General features: G+C 36.1%; 1 protein-coding gene across 2 annotated transcripts in view; it reads right to left on the bottom strand.

The window, feature by feature from the left end:
- The window catches only part of crim1 (cysteine rich transmembrane BMP regulator 1 (chordin-like)), a 264,844-nt gene that overhangs the window by 161,097 nt on the left and 79,888 nt on the right, over nt 1-23,859 (bottom strand). For both annotated transcript variants that reach the window (XM_041252822.1, XM_041252823.1), the window contains exons 3-5: nt 9,828-10,070; nt 3,947-4,067; nt 1,497-1,618 (exon numbers count right to left, since the gene is read on the bottom strand). In XM_041252822.1, the coding sequence (XP_041108756.1) occupies nt 1,497-1,618; nt 3,947-4,067; nt 9,828-10,070 (486 nt within the window). The remainder of the gene's footprint in view (nt 1-1,496; nt 1,619-3,946; nt 4,068-9,827; nt 10,071-23,859) is intronic.

The raw sequence follows: 23,859 nt of genomic DNA, 5'->3' as shown, positions 1-23,859 counted from the left end.
AAGAGATTCTGTAGCCATGTGGCAAAGTTTTGTGGTCTGACAAAACTAAAATTGAACTTTCTGGCCTAAATGCAAAGCGTTAGGTTTGGCGCAAACCGAGCACAGCGCGTCACCCAAAGAACACCATCCCTTTGTGAAGCATGTTGGTGGCAGCATCATGTTATGGGGGTTTCTCATAGGCAGGGACTGGGGCACTTGAGGTATATAGATAAGTGTATGGTGTGTAGATAAGTGGAAAAAAATCCTCATTTAAATGAATGAAAGCTAGAAATGCATCAACATTACGATTAAATTCTAATAAAAAACGCACAAATATATTTGAGTTTTTACTGTTACATAATTTCAGAATGCTTTCCTCTGATGCAGACAAACGCATATTCTTTTCAGTTGTTAAAAAATCAAGTCCTTTGTATTTCTTTTTTTATAATCAGAAGTGTTCTAATTTGAATAATTTGTGGCTTTTTGTTTAACTATTATGTACAACATTGTTTTTGGTTATTGGATCTTCTGTTAAAAAAAAAAAAATCTTATTTTGAAAAATAAAAAGTCAATGCATAGATTATCGTTGATAAACGCCTATACTGTGGTTTTTCAGACTTGTTGGGAAAAGTTTACACACCGAAATGTCAAGGCTTCACAAGCAAGACAAACTGCCTTTGGGAATGAAGTACATGTATTGAACGGTAAACTTAAGGTCCCTGAGGGAAGCGCCATCTCTGCCAGACCTTATTCTGGCTATGGTACCAATGCTGGGACCTACAGCAGCTTGCAGACAGTTGGCTCCAGTAAAATATTTGTGGCTCAGTACTCAGCAAACTCACCTTAGGGCTGGTAATTACTGTTTTAATGCCTGAAGAAGGAAAAGCCTTATTTCTTCTATTTCAAAACAGTACTATATTAGGGAATATTGTACTGATGGGGGATACCATGTAAATCAAATGTAAAGCCGAGATCCATCCAGATTTATAGACAGCTTATTGAGGAAGCTTGTGGGAGATTTCATCTCCCCTTAAGAAAAAGGAAGGGGTCTAGTGTATTATAAAATACAATGGGAATGCACTAGCCTTTAATCTCTGGTGGTCTTGGTTTGAATCTAGATTAGGTCACAAGTGAAATTAGTTTAGTGGTGTCTGCTCATCTACAAAACCACCACACAATTCATCTTTACAGTCAAAGAAAACAAGAGGCAAAAGGATTAGGCGGGCCTGGAAGAGTTGCTGCCTCACCCAACCCCCATTGCCCGACAGGGTGGTGTCTTCCTGGGAAGGTCTGAGATATTGAACCTGCTTTTGCTATGTGCCTTACTTAAATGGGGACTTCAGTCCAAAGTGATAGCATTACACAACACACCCAATAAAGAAAAGAAAAAAGGCAAATTGCTTCCTAAAGCAAATTGCGAAATACATAAGCAAAAGTCTTCTAATAAATAACCAGCAAAAATATTACTCTATAACAGATAAATAATTTATCAACTATTACTACACTTCAACACTCACCATTGACGCATTCAAACACATCACAACACTTGCCAGGTGAGCTGTCGCCAAGGAAGACGATGCGGGGGATAGTTCCTGAGGCACACTGGGGGAAACCACACATCCCCGGCAAACACTCGCACCTGGGAACAGCAGGGTGGGGGGGTGGGGTGGGGGTAAGGCAGTGACAATGTTATCAGGGGCAAAAAAAGCCATTTCCAAAACTAATAGATTTGTTACATTTACAAATAAAACCATGTAAACAGTGAACTGCTGATCCTGCAATACACACAACACAGGATACATCAAAAGATAAAGTAAGTAACATAGCCTGTTATTCTGTGATGTTATTCAATGATTTAACCATAAAGTAGAACATATTCATATGCTAGCTGTTTGGCTGTTTTTTTTTTTGTTATTTATTTATTTTTTTTTTTTAAATTTCAGTATTCTCTTTTTTTTTTTTGTGCTGAAAATAACTGTCAATAAGTTGCCTGCAGCACTCCACAGCAGTGTTTGCAACTTCAGTGTGCACACCCACACCCTGTACTGGAGCATGTGGGGGACAATACCTGGGGAAGTGATTACTAAGCTGTTCAGAGCGAAGTAGGCTGGGTTTGATGGATCGAACCACTTGCAGCTGGGACTACTTTCAAATGGGAAAATTGAACTAAGCAATATGAATAATGTTCAATTGAAAAAAAAAAAGCTAAAATACTGCGATTATATTGGATCAACAGTGAAATGGTTTATAAATGTAGACGTAAAATAATGTATATAACGTAAAACTGACTTTTAAAAGCATAGGCAGTGAAAGACTATTATTAAAAACTGCATCATCAGAAGTGTCCAATTGTGGTTCAGTGGTCTCCGGCTAAAGAGAACACAGCAAATTAAATAAATAAATAAATATGTATTACTTGTCATGACGCACATATATCAACATATGAAATGAACTGAATAAGTCAAAGAAAAGCAATAGGCAAGTGTATGTTAATAAACTATAATAATAAAATAACAGCCAAACTAACATTAATAAACTGTCAACTAAATTAACACAGCTCCCCCTACACACATTAAAAAATGCAACAGCAATATACAAGACATGCACATTATTTAACAGAATGGTGAAGCAAATCACCAGAATGGGAAACACCAAATTGTTTGGCGACTTATGTCTGATTCAGGTTTCAACAGCTCAAACAATTTCCAAGTTTTTGTAGCAAGGGAAACAGCGGTGCATTTCACTGCTTGGTTACATGACATTTTGTAGTGATGAGGTGCACCAGTGATTAGACGGCTGTTCTGGAAAGATTGAATAAACCAATCAGTGTCCCTCAAGACACTATCATGAGTATTTTTTGAAAAGACTGAATAAACTATTTCAATTTAAGCTTGATAATGATGAGTTACCGGATTACAAAACTACTGGATCAGTTGTGAACGAATCGCTATCGGTGCCAATAAGTGGTTCTTTTAAGTGAAGTTCTTGTTCCTTTAGCAGCAGCATTTACAATGGGAAAAAATCTATTTCACCACAAGGGTGTTCCCTTAGGCGAAGTGTTCCTACACTCAGAGACTACTGTACTCCAAAGATTAGTACAGTAGATTGAAAGCATTATATTTTGAAGGGCAATGTAAATTAACAATGCCTAAACCCTAAAAATAATGTAGCTAACCTGTTAGCTACATTGAACAAAAATGTTCTCATACTTTATAGGTAATAACATTAAATTAAATTCCAATTCCAACTAGCAACCAACGTTTTTAAAACTAACCGAGTTTATCAGACAAATCCTTGTTTTTCTCATTTTTTTGGTAAACTACCAGATAGACTATGTAGCAAATTCGATTAAAAAAGCCAGTAGGTATTTATTAAACTGATCTTCTTTAGAATCTATAGACTCTACCACAAGTCAGCACACAATTTGGTCTGCCTGTGTTCAGTTACAAGGTCTAATTGATTCGCTAACTGAAAGCATCTTTAAACAACTATTTTGGGGCTATTTACAACATAAATCTAAATGTAACCAGTGTTGACGGGTTTGTAGCCAAGGGCAAACAAATTAATCAGCCATTCACTGGGACAGCATCTGTTCTGGGTGTAATGCAATTGGTGCTCTTAATGCAAGGTTTAGAGTAATTCTAATTTTAATGTTGGTTTCCTGTACTGTCACTGCCAGGAACAACCAGTGTAAATCATGTTTTACCTCAATTTCTTGAATTAAAATACAGAAAACTAATGATAATACCACAATAATGGTTTTAAACCGCAAAACATTTCACTGACTTCAGTGGTTCTTAGTGGCTGTAAACAGACCATTTTTTTTTGTTTAAAATATTTTTTTAGAACATAAATTGTGGACTGACAAACCAAGATCATTTTGGGGTAAACAAAAACTTTTATGGCCACCTGGAACTGAAATGGAGAACAGCCGTGCTTGTGACTAGATTTCTATGGATTAAGCTACCTTGTGGGCAGAGTGCAGCAGCCATCCGCAGTGAGTCTGACCTGGGTTTCATAGCTGTCAGCTGGGCAGATGACCTGCTGAACAGGAGGGCACTCCACTGTGCTGCAGTCCACACTGAAAACTGCAGGGAAAGCAAATAACATAATTTGTGAGTTCAGCTATGAACAAGCTTGACCTCCCCTCACCTTGAGGGTCAAAATAATGTAGGTAATAGCCCATCTAACCCAATGCAGGTTAACCATTGATTAACCATTGCAAGTATATACAGTATATAACCCTGGCAAGTCAGTCATGTTCTAGCTAGCACACTTCCACCAATGCTTGGAGTACAGGATACATGCTTAATTATGTAAAAGCTTTATCTCCCTTATGAAAACATTAACGACTCCAAAACATTAACAGCAATGCTGCCCTAAAGCAATTGGGTTCTAAATGACCTATATTTAAACAGATGAGATATGGATCTGGTAACAAAAACAGTCAAATCTGCATTTCAGGTTTTAATACAATCCTTTGAAAGGTCATAATAACAATATCTGACAGTAATTTGGTTTTGATTTGATGATTAAATACAGCAATATGCTAAAGTGTACTAAACAATTGTGATGCTGTTGTAAAGAAAATAAGAATAATAAAGCATGGTCACCTCTGCATAGAGCAGTATGAACTCTTCAAATCAATTGTTACAAGCATGGTAAACTATGATAAACTGACCATGTCAACCCCTTTGCAGCCTCTATCAGCTATGTTCGATTCCATTAGCAGTCTTTGGGTAGCTGCCATCATCCATGTTCGATTTTGCGCTTGCGTCCCTTCTAACACTACGGCGTTACATCATTAAACTGCATCAAACTTCGTATAGACAGTCAAGCCCTTTGAAAACCTGACAGACTTGTCTCTGCTTACTTACATGCATGTATAAAGCATGTGTGTATATATATATATATATATATATATATATATATATATATATATATATATATATATATATATATATATATATATATACATATATATATATACACACACACACACACACATACACACACACACACACACACACACACAGAAGGAAAAACACTGAGTGAAATAGCTTGCATCACTCGATTTTCAAGGTGTGGTAAATGAAGCACAATCAACAAGTACAGAGAAACATCATCTGTAATTGACAAACCCAGGACTCCAAAAAGCTATCTAACAAGGATGAACAATACTTGAAGATAATATCCTTAAGGAATAGAAAGAAGACTAGCGTTGAATTAACAACAGAACTGGCAGAAGTGACAGGTGTCGTTGCCCATCCATCAACAGTCCAAAGCACCTTTGTTCCATAGTCCAATTTCTGTGTTCCAGTGCATATTTTAGCCTTTTAGTCTTGCTCCCCTTTCTTAACAGAGGTATTATTACTGCAACATGAAATTTAAGTCCAGATTTCACTAAGTTTAAATTAACATGGAAATGCATTGTAAAATTAAGGGGAAAAAAGTCACTGTTTTGTTTCTCATTTAATACATTCCACATTTTTAACGAATACGAAAATCTGAATTTTGTATCTGAATACATGTCAAAATATTCATATATTTGTCCCAGCAATAATAAAAACACAGTGTTTTCACTTTTGTTCTGACAAGGATCTGGAAATTCTCTCTCTCGCTCTCTCTCTCTTGTAGTAGTATATAGAGGAGTCAGAGAAAAAAATGACACCAAAGTTTGGTGCTTCTGTCATATGTTTAGTGTGCAAGGTAATCAAACATGCAATCTTCTGGTATGAAAAAGTTATTGCCCCCCCTACTCAGGCCTGATTTGGGCCAGCCCTGCCCAATATAAATCAGACTAACTTTGGCCCTTACCATCAGAGCAAATTGTCAGCACACAGGTTCTAGAGGCACATCATGCCATGATGAAAAGAAATTCCTGAAGACCTCTGGGAAAAAGTTGTTGATGCCTCTCAGTCTGGAAAGGGTTACAAAGCCATTTCTAAGGCTCTGGGGCTCCATCAAACCACAGTTAGAGACATATTGTCCAAATGGAGAAAGTTTGGGACAGTAGTGAATCTTCCCAGGAGTGGCCATCCTGCCAAAATCTTTCCAAGAGCAAGGCATAAAATTGTCCAGCAAGTCTCAAAGAACCCCAGAACAATATCCAGGGATCTGCAGGCCTCTCTCATCTTGGCTAAGGTCAATGTTCATGACTTCACCATCAGAAAGACACTGGGCAAAAATGGTATTCATGGCAGAGTAGCAAGGCAGAAACCACTGCTCACAAAGAAGAACATGAATGCTCATCTCAATTTTGCCAAAAAGCACCTGGATGATCCTCAAGAGTTCTGGAACAATGTTCTATGGACAGATAAGTCAAAAGTGGAACTTTTTTGGTCAACATGGGCCCCGTTATGTCTGATGAAAACTAAACAATGCATTCCACAGTAAGAACCTCATAGCAATGGTCAAGCATGGTGGTGGTAGTGTCATGATTTGGGGATGCTTTGCTGCATCAGGACCTGGATGACTTGCCATCATTGAAGTCTACATCAGAATGGTTGAAGAACAAGAAATTTAAAGATATGGAATGGCCTAGTCAAAGTCCAGACCTAAACCCCATTGAGATGTTGTGGCAGGAAATGAAATGAGCAGTTTGTGCTCGAAAACCCACAAATGTCTCTGAATTGAAGCAGTTCTGCATGAAGGAGTGGGCCAAAATTCCTCCACGGCGCTGTGAGAAACTGATCAATAACTACAGGAAGCGTTTGGTTGCAGTTATTGCTGCTAAAGGTAGCGTAACCAGTTATTGAGTCTAAGGGGACGATTACTTTTTCACATGGCGGCTTTGGGTGTTGCATAACTTTATTTAACAAATAAATGATAAGTATAAAAAATTTGTGTTATTTGTTCACTCAGGGTCTCTTATCTAATGTTTGATTTTGGTTGAAGATCTGATAACATTCAGTGTCAGAAATATGCAAAAATGCAGAAAATCAGACAGGGGCAAATATTTTTTCATGGCACTGTGTGTGTGTGTGGGTGTGTGTGTGTCTGTATATATAAAATATATGTGAAATGGAAAATATCAAACAAGAGTGAAACATAAAAGAAGATACAGCTTCTTCGGTGTTTGAGTAAAGCGATATAATCAAATTGCAAAATGTAAAATACCAAACAAGCAAAGAGTGAAACATAAAAGAAGAGACAGCTTCTTTGGTCTTTGAGCTGTTGGAGGATCTCTGGCTAATTGAATTTCAGTTATCTGATAGTTTATTCCTAATTTGGACGAAGTACCCAAAGAAAACAAATTTCGTACAGCAGCAGAAGCTGATTCTGGGGCTATGCAAGGCTTCAGAAGTGCTTCTGTGTGCATAAGGGCATTCTGTGCAATTCTAAATGCCACAGCAGCAAGCCTTGCAAAAACAAATACAGTGATTTGTATGTTTCTAAATCCAAACAGTTTTTATTTATTTTTAATTTTTTAATTTTTTTAATTAGCTCTCATTATGGTTTCTTTGTATGTATCTAATTGGATTGAGCTACTTAAATTTTACCTGACTTATTATCTACAGAAAACAGTGTTTTAAAATGACTCAATAGCCGAGACTCTGTACAGTAAGGATAGTTTACGTGTTTTCGGGTATTGGCACAGCAAAAGTAAATTAGCCAAAAGCACCATTTCACTTTTAATTTGTAGTTCCCTACACTCTTAGGTGAAATGTTGAAAAAAAGTAAATGCCTGTCATACAGTATGAGAAATAAGTCGTAAAAGTAAGGTAAAAAAAAAAAAAAACTTTGCAAACGCCAAGCACTTTAATCCATGCATATGTATATTGCAGGACATTCGAGTTTAATGACAATTAACTTGTTTTGGCAACATGGAAATATACTGGGGAACACACTTATTGTGACAGCTATATCATTTATATTACATTATTTATTTCTGTTTTAAAATTGAACATTTGCCTGCAAAATATATATATATATATATATATATATATATATATATATATATATATATATATATATATATATATATATATATATATATATATATATATAAATATAAAAAAGGTCTAGCATGCTGGGATTTGAAACTATAATCTTCAGCTTGTAAGCATGTTGTGTTATACCATCAGTGCTACATGACTAGCTGAGAAAACAAGCTGTATTTTGAAAGATGAAGTCAGCCAGCTGAGAATTCTCAGGACTAATTTTTTACATTTTAGAGATTTTTTTTTCAAGTCATCTCCTCATTCTGAGATTCTGATCTTGAACTCTGAAAAATGTTGGTTTCCTGTCAGTGTAGTCAATGAAAGTCACACTGTTAGTGGTCCCCACTGGACAAAAAGGAAAATTCATTTCTGAGAATTAGCTATGCTGAAGGATAGCCTGTACATTTGGTAAAAGCAAAACATAAACAAATACATTAATGAATATCGAAATAAATGAATACATAAATCAATACATAGACATGTATTTATTTCTTTATCTATCTTGATATTTACTTATTTATTTTCCTTATCCTTTATAAACACTGCCATTTAATACTGTATGAAAGGAAAATAATAATGCAATAAGTTATTGTTCTATTATACATTATACACTGAACATTTTTGCACATAAAGGTCGTCATGCTTTCATATATTTTTACTTTAAAAAAAAAAAAAAAAGAAAACATTGTAACAACCTGGACAATTACTTTGTTGCAGGACTTGTTGTCTGTTCAGTTTGTCTCGTCTGTCTTTTGTGTTACATGTATTGTAAGGGGAAAATGTCACACTGTTACTTACTATGGGAAGGGGGAATGAGTGGGGGGAATGTGTGTTGTTGTTTTCTGGTGTTGCAGAGCATGGATGTGACTGGTTAATGATGAGCACGACAGTGGTGGGAAATGATGGGAGGTTATATAAGGGGGTGAATGAGAAACTGTGGGTGCGACAAAGCGAGCATGTGAGCTGTGAACGTAGAGAATATGCAGTGAAAGTGGCAAGACTAAAACATATGGTTATTATTTTGGTGTTGTGAATTCTGGTCCCAGACAGGAATTCTCTGTAGTTTCAAATAAAACAAACATTTTGAGAATTCAACACCACTTCCTAAACATGAAAACGTTACAGTATCATAAATGAACGGATCAAGCTTATTATTATAGTTTGCAAAATCAGATGAAAGCTTTCAATACAAATTGGGATAATACATAATTGCTATTTACAAAATCTTGTTAAGATACAAACTGTAACTTTACTGCTATACTACTTGCAAATGTTGTAAAATGGAAGGGCAAACTCTTTTGCGTGAAAGGAAGCATTGGAAGCAGCACAAAGCAAATAGGCACAACTGTAAAACCAATGGGGGCCAAGGTTGCCCCAATTGCTTCCTCTAACTTGTATCAAAAACAAAAGCTAAGTTAGAAGAAACAACTGGGGCAACCTTGGCCAGTACCAAGCAAATAGGCAGAACTGTAAATGCTGTGCGTGTCAAGGTTACCCCAATTGTTTCTACTAACTTAGCTTGTGCTTTTGATGCAACTTCAATCCACTTTTATTGTGCCTGAAAAACACAAGCCAAGTTAGTAGAAACAATGCCTATTTGCTTTGTGCTGGGCAAGGTTGCCACAATGGTTTCTTAAAACTTGGTTTGTGTTTCTGATATCTCCCTTATTTTCTTCCTTATTTCCAGTGTGTTTGTTTCAGATATATATCACTCACTGTCTCAAATACTTTTTATAGCACTTTAAGACAGTGTGGTAAAAACATAAACGAAACATAAAATGCTTGGCTGTGGAGTTACACCTATGGCAAAAAAGCTTGGGTGTAAAGGGGTTAATAAAAACTATGCCGACAGAGTCCCAAATCCCACCTTGCATTACGCTTGTAAAAGAGAAATGGGCCTCTAACCTGGTTTACACTCATACAGGTCGCAGCACTCGCCAGGTTTTCCAGAGGCTTTGGAGACGAGGATATTGAGGTATCCAGGCTGGCAGACCTTGCGCAGGCAGCCGGCAGGGTTACAGACACAGCGGCTGGGCAGAGGACAGCACTCCCCCGGGGGGGCATAGCCCTCAATCAAAATCGAGTCCTCCGGACAACGCGGAGAGAACTGCACCTCACAGCGTGCTATTGAGCAGTCAGGCTTCTCATCTGAAAAGGAGGAAAAAAATGTAATTCCAAGAAGTTTGTATAGTATCACCACAACCTAAGTTTCATCATTTCCACTCCAAACTTCCAAAGAAATAAGTGTTTATCACTGAGGAACGGTCACATATATCATAATTTAAACGTCTTGCTAACTTGTCACATCGAATCATTACTGCCCAGTTGCCCATGGTTGATTTTTTGACTGTGGTAAAACAGCCATACTGTACCTATTATTTTGTTCAATTAATGTAAATACAATTTGAATAAACCCTAATATCTGCACAAATATTTAGGGTCTAAAGTTATCATATTGAGCATTAAAATTTTAAGATGATGAAGTAAATGCAGGTAATGCATTTAAGACACATCAATAGAATCACTTGGTACACTCAATTATTAATGCTTACGCAATCTAATTTGAACAAGTGAGCCTTTCTATTTGATTTAATCTGTGGCAGGGAATCAATCAGCTGAAAATCGGTAATGCAAAAACCTTGTACAGTGGAAGGTGAGAAAAAGTACCGCTTAAAATGGTCTTGCTTTTCCTTTGTGATTATCAGACTACCTTCAGAAGCTTTCAGCAAAAACTGTTAGTTGTCTCTCAAATTAGAATTCCATATTGCTTTGAAGTGAACAGTAGCCCATACCTGTCCATACCAATCCTTTTTTTTTAAGTCAGACAAAAAAAAAACTAAAGAATGATTTTTCCAGTAGTTCAAAAATAAACCGTGGCAAAGTTGTACCGTCAGTCAAAACACATATTATCAAATCAGAGCTAAATATTATACATAAGTAGGTGGGAATCAGTGTGAAAGTTTACACTGGTCGTCGTTTTAGATCTGCAAATTACGAGTGTAAAGTGGGATCCACAAAGATGAATATACCTTGGATAGTTTACTCTAAATCTACACATTCTGTATTTTGTTTTTGCTGTAAGCTATTTGGCGAAGATAGGGGAATGTTTACTCAAGGTTTCTCCAACTGGCAAAAGTTATCACAAAAATATCTCAACACGAAGCTTACCAATCACACATGGAGAACGGCAACACCTCGAAATCAGGTTACAAAGTGAAACTACAATAGACAGACATTTTCAAGAAAAGCTAAACAAGGAAAAGGAATGATGGCATACTGTGCTGTAGAATTCTGGACTGTGTTTTCACTTACCATCGCAAAGTTTAGCCTTTCATGGTTTAGTAGACCATCTGTACACTGAGAACAAAGGATTTTTTTTTTAATTGCTGGAACTGTTACCTAAATATGACCCTGTCGTAGCTGACCATTTGCATATCTAGACATGTATCTTCCTGGAATCCTTTAAGCCATTGCTAGAAAAAAGACAAGTTTTTCCTCAGAAACGCAATCAATCAATTTTTCAGTAAAGGTGCCGACGTTAGTAAAGACTGCAGCTTAGACTCCTTTCTCTATTACTGGAATGATAGTGTTTATGAAATTAAACTTTGACGTTTTGAAAACTATTTTTATAAAATTTCCTTTAAAAAAAGGATTCCTGTCGATCTTCTTCAGCTCTATAAAGTACTGTATGTGTTCCCTGGATATATATATATATATATATATATATATATATATATATATATATATATATATATATATATATCATATAAACAGTATAACCTCTTAATGATGTAACTTGCAATAAGACAACCCATGTTTGGAAAGCAACATGTGGCAGATTCAATTCAAAGGAGGAAGAGGGAGTTGAGAAAAAGGAATACAGTAGTACAGTATTATGGACAATTATTTTTCCTAAATCTAAAACTAACCTCAACAAATAATATAACACTACCTTAAATAATTTTCTGTTGCCACTTTGTACAGTATCTGGAGTTAAATATACTGATTCTAAATAAGATATTGACAAAAACTACTATACTTTAATGTGAATACTAATTATCAAGATACAGTTGTGTACAGTAGCACATATATGTGTACTTATACCCTTCCTTAGCCAGTAAGCTAGCTCCTGATTAGCTGAGCTGCTATCAACTTCTTTTGTTTAGCCCAGGGTCTTACTAGTGTATGCAAGTCAGTTCCGAGTGTTCTAAACATTAACAACTGATTGAAGTCTCTAAATGTTAATTATGGATTCTTTCATATTTCAATAATCTGTCATGTCTAGTACAGTTCTCAACTTAAATTTAGGATCCTTTAAAAGTATATCTCAATGTATGCCCAATATTTAATGTGTAGTACTGTATCTTACCCCAAGCGGTCAACCATCTGAAAACTTGCCATATTCTCACACCGAGTTTAAATCCCATTTTGACACTTGAAATCACAACCAGAGCACAGCGGGTCAGCTTTTTATTGTAATCATCAACAAACCCAGTGCCACCACTGGTTTTCTAAGAGGTAATAAAAGCCTCTCCCAATTCTCAGTGGAAATGTGGAATTATTTAGCCTTTGCTGCAGCAGCCCTAATGTTTTTTTTCAAAGCCCTACTGACAGATTGCTGAGCACTGAACTAGAACTGCTTAAAAAGCATTGGTTCAGACCAGCAGATTTATTTTTTAGCCTGGCCACAAAGCTGTCAGCCCAGCTGAAACAAGCGAAAGCTATCTCAGATGTACAGGAAATCCCCTTTATTTGACCTCTGGTTGAATGCAAAACACAGAGGAGCGAACAAAATACTGTACCACGCACCTGTGTTGTGTTTCCTGTGTGATATAAGTGCCTTTGCTGGGGTTTTGAAAAATGGCAACTTTGATGTTGTAAACCACTAAAGTTTTTGCCTTCCCCACTGTAAGCTGACAGCTTTAACACCATCAACAAGTGAAGCAAATGATTTACGATCTACTGTGGGAGGAATGTTCAGTACCAGTTGCATCTGTATCCTGCACATTACTGATATACATTTGCTTTTCTTTACAATACATGTGCTGAATCAATTAAAGTGATGACATCCTAGACTGCAGTTTATCAAGGCACACTTTTTTGGGTATAGTACTGTAAGAGAGCTACCTAAATAATTTCAAAAAAATACCATTAAACATAATTTTGGCATCTTTCACGTAGGAAAATGTCAGATCTACAAAGTGATGGTAATTTATATTAGGTAATATTTACTGGAATTTTTTGTTAAAAACTTTTTATGTTTCCCATAACACTGTGAGACATGTCTGTGGTACAGTATCTTCTCACTGTAGTATACATCCATAACTTTTAAAAGTAAAACATAAATCTAGAGTTATAAATATGAGAACTCACTTGAAATTAACACACTGAAAAAGCAATTGTCAAAAATGTGTCTACTTGACAGTTTCTCATAGTTGTATCTTCTCCCAGTAGTATTCAAGTCAGACTCATCAATTATTGCTATGGTGACTGTATTAAACCAGGCAGAGCAGTATTTTTGGTGTTTCTTTCCCCAGTGACAGCTGAAGTGCAATTTCTGAACCTATGACTCTCTTTTACTTCATATACATTTCTATAGTAGACTATGCCTGGGAAGCAGTTATTGGTTTGCACCAGAATGCCTGGCTGTAAGAAATGTCCCATAAGGATAGCACCCATATCACCAGTGTATTAACCTGAAGAAACCCTAGCAGAACCTTTAGCAGACCAATATTACCGCCCATAGGAACACAATGAATTTGGAACTAATATTACACGGTGGTCCTGGAATGTAGTACTGCAATGAATTTCCAGTATGAAGTGACTGATATTGTTACCACTGATCTGTAGTATGAGATATATCAGCTACTGTCAATAATCATCCCTTAGTAGAGAAGTATTGTTATTGAAGATTGGTTGTAATAGAACTGAACTTCAGAAAGCATCGCTACAGGGCAACAACACACTGAGGTTCAAATTTATAAAGGGAAAAAACCGACCGCAAAAAGCGACGTAATCGGCGTGTTCAGTACGGCAGTACTCAGCGTCAAAACAACCTATTTTATAAGACCTATTATGTGAAGCAGGCGATTTTGTAATCAAGCCATTTAAATACCCCTCGCCGCAATTAGCGGTGGAGAATTACACACCTCTCACAATAAATAGCGGGTTTGGGTCAACCCTGCATGTATAGGCTACACATTCCAAAAGAAAATGAATGGCACCCAAAGACCTAGTGATGAGGATGCTCAGCATCAAAAGCTGAAATTTACCAATATGGAACTGGAGATTTTGGTATACAGTGCCAAGAAGATGTGTTACAAGTTGAAATACATCACCAAGACAAATGAATGAAATATGGAATGTGCGGTGGCTTCTTAATAAACAAATGTACCACTTCAGAGTTTGTAGTCTAGGTTGCTTATACATTACGACACATCATCCAGTTACTGTGCTTAGCATATTAGTTCAACTTTCGTAAAGAATAATTCCAGGCATATAGACTTTACGAACTTCCAAAACAATATGTTTTATTTACTTACATCCGCAGTCAAACGGGTGGAAAATCCTTCCATTGTACAGCAATATGTTCAACAACAACTCCATACAGCTTCATACGAACAGTCTTCAGTTCAACTATGACTTATCTTCTTAAATTCTTATGCAGTTACAACTCTCCTATTTCTTATGTACGTCTGTATTTCTGGCTATGTATGATTTTAAAGTATACCTGTATGGTCTATAATATAGCTACATTATTCAGATGTGCCTACAACCAGCTGTACTGTATTTGCTCTAGCTACAAACTAACTGCGTCACCTGTGCCTCAGTTCTTTTTTCTTTCTTTTTTTAACCTTTTTCTTCAAATTCGAATTTAACAATACTGCCTGAAGCAGTATTGTTAAATACCAGAATGCCACATTACAAAAAATACATTCTGTAGGCATTACTAAAATAATGGTGGAGGATGAGCCCTCACTGTATTACATGTATATGAGACTTTTTCTTCTGTGCGCCTCAGAATATCCTTCCATCTTTTCTTAATCTCCTCCACCATTCTTATAATAATGCCTACACTCTAGAAGTAAAGGCTCTCATTAGAACCTTGCTTTGCCACTGTGGAGAGGCCTTTTTAGGTGCTTCAAAGAACCTTTGTTTACATGGATTCTATACTATTTATTTGCAGTCTTTCTTTTTTGTCATGCAAGCTATGAAACGTATTGAAAATTTGAGTTTGCAAAACAATACAGTATTATAAACCTTAATCTACAAACTGACTTGATCAGAAGGGTTAAATTTGCTCTTTGCAAAATGTTATGTTTCTTTGTCCTTGAAAACAATGTGTCCTTCTTGCTGAAGACAACTCTCCCACATCACCTTGCTTTTTATACAGTCAACTGTCTAAATGCTGCAAATTTAACGCCTGCTTTTCTTAAAATAATCAAGCAAATACGAGGCCCGCAATTACCAGCAGCTTTAATAAATTAGACAGAATATTTAATCAACCTCATTTGCAAAATCCCCTCCCAATTTTAGCGGTTTCATTCAGAAACACCCCAGAATAACATATGCATATACAGAATTATATATGCACCAAGGGCTAAAGCAGTGGCATTGCCCCCACAAATCACGTATAAACTGCGTGTTTATGCCATTGCCTGTGTTTTAGAAATCCTATCCAAAAATTCAGAACCCTCAGTGCCCGTTTTACACGCGCAATCCTTTTATAAATCTGGGTCTGAATGAATGGACTGTTCTGAAGAGCCTTCCCTTTCCTGTTTGAGATTAATGCCCCTGATCTATACAGTATTATTTTAAGGATAAAGAAAAAAGAGTTGTTAAAATCCCACAGAACAGCTAAACAACCCCAATGTGCTTGCCCTTTGCCTGCCATTTCTCAATATTATCCTTCTGGCCACACATAGTAAATGACAAACTGAACCTTAATAATTACACAAGCCCCACTCTTGAGGATGTTCCAGTCAGACAAGGAACTCCCATTTATCATGCACAAAGAGTCTTATTACATATGCAGTACAGTAATTTCTCAATTTATAAACCAAGTAAAACAACCGAAAAACATACAATCACATTAAAAGTGTTGTTTCTTAAGTGTGCAGTATAGTACCTGGCAAATAACCAAAATATTCTGAGCACAAGAAAGGAGTCCAGTGACAATGTTGCTGGTGCAAACACAGTAAAGAAGCAAGACAGTTGATTTTAAAGCTTTGGTTGTACTTGTTTTTTCTAATTTAACACTAATACATAGGGTAGGCAGGATAAATAAATAAATAAATAAATAATAATAATCAAAACAACTGACAACTGACCAGGATGACGCTGATTCAATGTACTGTAACTGCAAGTTATATAAATTGTTCTAAAAGGACCATCTTCAGTGTTTACAGCTCACATTCATTTGGGAAGTATATTATGCCAAGTCTGTCTGTAATCTACCTGTGGCAAAGTGGTTTATTGTAGACAGGTGTAGGGGTGTTGCAGTGCGTGAAAGAAGCAGACAGAGATAATTGTAATCCAGTTTTTAGAAATGTTTTATTTTTATTTCCAGGTCTGGCGACCAAACAATAGTTCCCCGACAGTACACACCAATGTGCACAGCACGGGGTCTATAACAAGAACAGACAGTCCCAAACAACAAACAAATACCCGTCCCACAATAATACAAACACGGTCACCAGTCCTGGTTGCGTGCAGTAGTACTTGTGGTGGGTGATACAGTTTTATATTTGTGACATCCGGTAACGTACAAGACAAGACGAGACAATTACAAGCAAACAAAAACACAGCGCTCACGATTTCAGCAGTTTATTTACATTTACTGTCCTCGGTTACTCACTTACTCACTACAAACCAATGCGAAGGAACAGATTACGATTCTCTGTCCCTCATATATGCTGTCACACATGATAAACGAATGCAGCTGCCTTTACAATCTGTGGCTATTGCATTGTTTCCCTTCTGGGTCAATGCGTTCTTGCAATGGAGTCTCGCCCAGACTGACCGACTTCCCGACCTGGGGAAAAAACTGTAAGGCCAGCCCGTCCAAATAACTCTGTCCTCACTGCTTAGCACCCTCACAGGTCAGTTTCCAACCAAGATTCATTGTATTTCTGTCACACTACCCCATTATGATATGTAGTCCTAATAGAATGTGTGCCACAGATTCCATTTGTATAACACATTAATCAGTCAAGAGAGTGACAGTCCATAAAAGATGCCTGCATTTTTTTCCAAAACATCCCTCTTTAGTGTAAGATCATGGTTCTCATCTGTGACTCGAGTCCATTCCAGAACATTACACTTAATTATTTAGCTGAACAGTCTTATTCAAACAAGGTCTTTATTGGTTTATTTGACAATTAAATGACTAGGGTCCTGGTTGAAATAATATCCAGGATTGTAATGGACTAAAAGTGAATACCACTGGTATCTATCTTTTAAAGACAGAATCATTGGATGTCTAGTTAGCTGGTAGAAGTTGGTAAAAGGCAAACTGCCAAATACAGGATTTGAACCTGGGCAACCTATTAGCAAGATGGAGTACAAAGCTGCCTTCCCTAATGCTTTTCAAGGGATGTTCAGCTTCAGCAGTAAAACACAATATTTAAAAGCACTGCAAGTGACAGAAAAATGCTGCAAACAAAAGTCTGCACCCTCCCCCATTTTAAAATCCAAAACGTAACTAATTACAGCTTTTTCATTACGTAACTGTAATCAACCTTGCTGGCGGCCAGTTAGTCTCATTTTCCATATCTGTTTACACTGAGGGGGTTATTGCTAATCCATGTTATTTTAGTGCAGTCTAGAGCGAGGCATGGTAACAAAAGTGTTTCCATAAACACATCACCATATTACCATGGCAAACATGATTACGACAGCTCCGCCTAGGAAATGACAACATCCCACATTTACAAGGGGTGTCAAAATTATTGGTCTGGACGTTTTCACCATGCTAATAACAAAAGGCCCTGTTGATTAATCAGACAAAGGATCACATTTTTTGTTAAAGAAAACGTGCAAAACATATAAAGTATAATGTACTGTATTATGTTTTGGAATTTGCTGTGTGTACAATACAGTTTGTCTAATGGGCAATGGTGTGCTGTATACAGAACCATTGTTTATGTTTTGTAATGCTTGTCTTGTCAAATGCCAGTCTGGTATGTTTCATTGATAACACATGCTGTATGGTGTACTATAAACACAAGTTTATATTGGTGAAAAAAAGTGATTGCACAGATCATTTTGGTAATAAACTAAGGCTTTTGATATGGAGAGCGTGGCATAGTGTTATGGATGATTTGGAGCCAGAATCTAGTTTTTAGAATTATTTTTCTCTGGGTAAACTTCACAAGGATTACTGATGATCTGAAGAGAATATATGAGCTATACATTCAGAAGTTTGAAATTTAAAAGCATTTAGAAGCACATATAAACAAGCAGAGCTTTTACATTATGCTTTCCAAAAGTAAAGTCTGTAATATTTTTCCATTCACATAGTTTTTTGGACCTCCTTTTTTTGGCAACCTCAACAGTAAATGCTTGTTCTTCCTCCTTCACTTGAAAATCATCGCTGTTGACACTTGGTTTCCAGAAATGTTTTATGTTTCAGCAATTTTCATTAAATAAAACTGAAAGTTTAATCCTGTGCTTTTTCAGGGTCCACGAGACAGAAACTTGCTGCAGTGTGTACAATTCCAAGACGTGAATGGAAAGTTTTGGTACTGTACCACTCCTTAAATCTCTGGCAGTCTTAGTTGTCACTTGTAGGCCTGATATACTTAAAACAAGGATGAGTTTGATTCAGTATCAATATAATTAAACATTTATTATGTCAATAAAACATTTACCCCACCGCATGTGCCCCTATATATGTAATATATATATATGTAAATAGTGTAAATGTAACTTATCCCTAACTAACAGCAAACTGTCCCTATTCTTCCAAATACCTAGTTTGGTCTTTTTCAATGGTTTTTGGTCAACAGACATGATGGAATTTCCTAGGAGATATGACACTTTGCTAATTAATAACTGCCCTTATTTTTCATTGTCACTTGATCTGTTAATAATATAAACATAGATCATTACTTATTATAGGTCTGAGAGGCTTCTACTCTGGGCCTGTGAATTCTCAAATTAGCAGGCTGCGATGCATCCGTTCAGTGCTGTGCGATTGATTATACAGTATCTGGAGGTGACAAAGTTCAGACAAATCATGCAAAGCACACACTTCTTCAAAAGCCAGCCTGATCTTTTGTATCAACTTTAAATGTCACAGTCTATGAGTTTTGCATAAGACTCTTAATCCAGACTCAAATAAGGGGCCACTGAAATGTTTTATGAGCCATTAGACTTTTCCTTTGTCACATGAATGGCTTAGTAGAGAGCATACATGGGAGGCTGTGGATCCCATTCCAAAACTAACTCAGCATAGTAACCATAGCTGTAGTTTTAAACTCCTTACTCATAAGCAGGGACACCTGCTCCACTGGTCTTTGGGGATAATCACACCTCCAGCCATATGAAAAGTGGTTTGAAATACCTGGATGATTTTGCATGGAATGACAAAGTAACTACTACTATTATATCTCTCCAAATAGAAACAATCCCCCATAATATATCATGTATGACAAATCAACCAATCACTGCACGTTCTCTTGTGTATAAATGTCATCCTGTTCATAGAGCAAACAGCATAATTTTAAAACAATCCTATTTTATGCTGAATAATAGTTTCTCAGTACAATCTTCATTTTTGTGATTTATGAAGTTGTGTGTATCGTGATCTTATTATAACAGAAATAATTTTGCCCAAAAACTCCAACTGCACAATATGACATCAATTATAATAAGGAGACCTCCTGCGCACAATGTATAAAATTACAGAAGTACAACTAAAAAGGAACTCAGTAATATAGTTTTAGTGCAAATGACACAGCAATGTTACAAGGGGACTAGAAGTAAGCGATTCTCTTCCACACTGTAACTACTGCTGTTATAGAAAACCAGCATGGGGTAGGTCCTTTTTTCTCTGTGTGTAACAGACAGCAACACAGTGTTTCACTGACAAACAACCTTAGCGCACTGAAAATTTTTAATTATATACAAATTTACAAATTTACAACCCACTCTAATTTTACAACTGCCAATTAAGCATTAGCATTCCCTATAATTGTACTAAATCTTTGGCAACAGTAAAGTTCTTCTCTAATACAGTAACTAGCATTATAAATAGTAACAGATCATTAAATGGTTTTAATCATCTCTCAATGCACATGTGCATTTGACCTCACAATTAATTAGTCTGCACAGTACTATAAATTAGAAGATTTATAAGATGCTTTTGTTTAATCTTACAGAAAAATACAATTCATTGGTGTATATTGTTCCATAGTTAATCATTCTGAGTACCCTTATTTGCAAACAAAGATTATTTAAGAAAGATTGATAAAGGCTTGAATGTTTGAATGTTATTAGATTATTATAGTAAAAGTGAGTGTTTTATAATTATGGATGTTGTGTTAAGGACACAAAATGCCACTCTGTGAACTGAACAGGCACACCAATACAATATAGCATATTTTGTGAGGCAATATTAATATTAACATTAATTATTTAAACTTGTTCTTTGTCATGAAAGCGCAACATGAGCGTATTAATTTCATGTTGCATTTGGGATTTTTTTTTTTTTTTTGGGGGGGGGGGGTTGTATTGAATGTGCTTTAATAAAACAAGGCTGTGTCATTGGTGCACACTGAAATCATACTTAGCTTTTAACTGGGCAGCAATAAACCAAAAAGCTGACTTTCTATTTGGTTGGCTGCCTTTTAGTAGACACACAAGATAAGCATGAAGCCATAGGTTAAAACAATTTGAAACAAGGCCACAAGCAAAGAAAAATTCTGACCCTAGAGCCGCGCTATAACTATGAAATTACAGCTATTTTGTAAAGAGCTTTGCTTTTCCTGCTGAAAAGCACAACAAAAGAAGGCTTCTTAATTAAAAGTTAAAGTCCCTTTACAATAGACCTGCTTTACAGTCTGGCAACACAAACATTAACCTCTTATTTCCTGATCTCTTGGCACTGCTTTGCAACATGCATTTATTGATGAATGCATGTTTTTAGAGTATGTAATTAGTGTGATAATTGTTTGTATCAAACAGCTTTTTACTTTGTTTTGTAGCAGGCTTCAGTAATGTAGGCTGTAAATCTGCATTTAGCAGACCTTTTGTGTAAACCTTCTGTTTAACCTATCATCACTAATGAAAAAGTAGACTTGATTTAGTAGTTAAGTCTACGTTGTTTCAAATTGTTTGTAATTATTTTAATATACAGTATTTAACTACAGTCATTTACAATGCACCAAGATATTATAAATGACTAAGCTTTTTGAAAAAAATGGGAAAAATCAATGCAAGATCCGTAACACAGAATATTTTCAGTTAGCTTAGTAAAACTGTAAAAATACAATGGTCAGAAATTAAAAAGGCAAGCACGTCATTTTGAAATGCCTCGCTTAAATCAGTGCCCAATTTGCTGGAAATTTTGTGTAGTGATTTTTATATAGATATATATTATATATATTTTTTGTTGTGACTATGTGGAATGTAATAAACAAGAACCAAAATGGTGAGTTTTTCCCCAAAATCCTGTGTTCGTCCCAGCACTAACAGGAATACATATCATCGATTTTTACTACTGGATGTCACGCCTTTAAGTACAAATCTCACAAACAGAGAAATGTATTGTGGTTAAAAATCCTGGGAAGAAATAGGAAATGTTTGGGTTGCCTTTTTACAAAAAAATACCTTAATTCCTTCTGAACATATCCTACAAACCATAACATCTTTAAATTACATTTTAATGCACCCCCTAAATATAACAAAACAACAACTGCCTAGTAAATGCACCTCCTGATCATTACACTCACTTTTGACATGAATTAATGAAGAGAATTAAGAGGTTTAATTTCCCTAGTGATACCTAAACAGACTAATGTGGGTGTTGAATGGATTCTCGCTATTGGTAATCATTCATCTCTCCTTGGGACTGCAAAACAAACGATTCTGAACAGGCAGCTAATGTTCCTCTATTATCTGTTTCATCAGCAGATCAAAACCATTTAAAATAAAATGCTGTTTTGTTTGAACTTGCTGTATCTTTTCTTAACTAAAAAAAAGAAATGCTTTGTTCTTTTATTTTCCAAATTGCTATACCCAATTGGAGAGGGAAAAAAAAATTGTAAAAGCATCGTACAATAGCTGTAGAAATTGTTTGTTAAACTTTAAAAGTGTATAATTATGAAATTATATAATCTGGATCCCTAGTTAAAGAGCAAGTATCATGATAATGTAATTTTCATAGTTTTAATGGTCACCCTGTCTCACTTATGGAGATCTTTGATCAAGTTTCCTTTTGTTTTGCTGGCAATACAAAACAGTGTATATGGTGCCACTTACTACTATACACACACTTTGGCTGATCTAGCCTGCATCACATAGTTATCTGGTAGGCAATTAGAACGAAGGAGCAGCTCCTGAACACAGGTGAAAGCATGTTAACACCAGACATTAACTGACTATTTTAAAAGAAAACACAGTATTTCGGTAATTGCAATAAGAATCACTCAGAATGGGGTTCCTCAGTTTAGAGACTCCAAATTTTCTCTCCACTGTCATGACTGATACGACATAGCACGCACATACCATGTTCATTACTCACGCTATATGAGGTTTGCGTGTAAAACATTGTATCACTTCAAAAAGGTGGGTAAATTGTCTTCTCACACGAAAAAGCTGTACAATTGACCAAAAACTTTTGCATTGAAACATGTCTGAAAGCCGTATCTTATGCTTACACGACTTCAGTAGTGAAAATCCCATTTGTGAAGTAACTTTGTGCAACTTTCTGCTATACTAAAGGCCATACCAAGCAATTCTTTATTATCTGAGATCTGCTGGAAGCTTCTTTGACCAAATAGGAAAGAAATAAGCACATAGTACGAGGGGTTTAGAGACCTCTGCATTCAGTATTTTTTTTTAATGTGACAATATTTATTAGTTTCAAATTATTGCCATTTAACACATGAAATAATAGTGCCTTACAGTTTTGTTTGTTTTATAAGCAAGGTTATAAAAAACTTACTACAAATAAAAAATGCAGCCCTTTGCAATAAATAAATAATGAAGCCCTTTGCAAAGCACAGATATTTTTTCATCCTTTTACACTTTGGTTATCTTTGTTTGGTGATCGGATAGTCAATTGCTTTAAGCTTATACTTTTCTGTCCCTTAGCAATTAGATGCAATACACTGTATATTAACCTTAAGTAGTATCTACCACGGTGTGGCGGAGTGTTCCACCCCTTTATGTTTATTAGTGTTTTATGTTGTATGTAGTGTGTTAATGTTGGTGTTTATGTATAAAATACACTGGATATAAATATGGGTTACGAGCATGAGTGTTTAAAATGTATATTTGTATTTAGGCACGAGGATTGCACAGCACTTCACGTGCATGTAAAATGTAATAATATGTGAGCACAGGGAATTGCACATTTATTAATTCACATGCAGTTGTACCAAGACTCCAACTGAATGACTGATTAGCAATTGAGTCTCGGTACAGCTGCATAAAAGCAGCATGTTTTCACTCACTTGGAGTTGTGTGTTTGGTGAGTGGAGAACGGGATTGGAGATTGAGATAACAGTTATAATAATATTTAAAATAAGAATATCTCACCGTGTTTTTCTGTGTAGTCCGTTTTGTTTGTAAATTTAATTTTTGGCTAAAGTGCTGCGTCCTGTGTTTCGTTTGTCTTGCAATCTTTTATTTTCTGTTTGTTTAATCATTAAATGCTGAGCGCAAGCAAATTCCACGTCTCTGTCCTGTGTGTTGTTCTTCCGGGTCTGAC

Source organism: Polyodon spathula, chromosome 6 (assembly GCF_017654505.1).
Source record: "Polyodon spathula isolate WHYD16114869_AA chromosome 6, ASM1765450v1, whole genome shotgun sequence".
Taxonomy (NCBI): domain Eukaryota; kingdom Metazoa; phylum Chordata; class Actinopteri; order Acipenseriformes; family Polyodontidae; genus Polyodon; species Polyodon spathula.
Note: the sequence above shows the minus strand (reverse complement) of the source record. Positions and strands in the feature narration are given on the sequence as shown.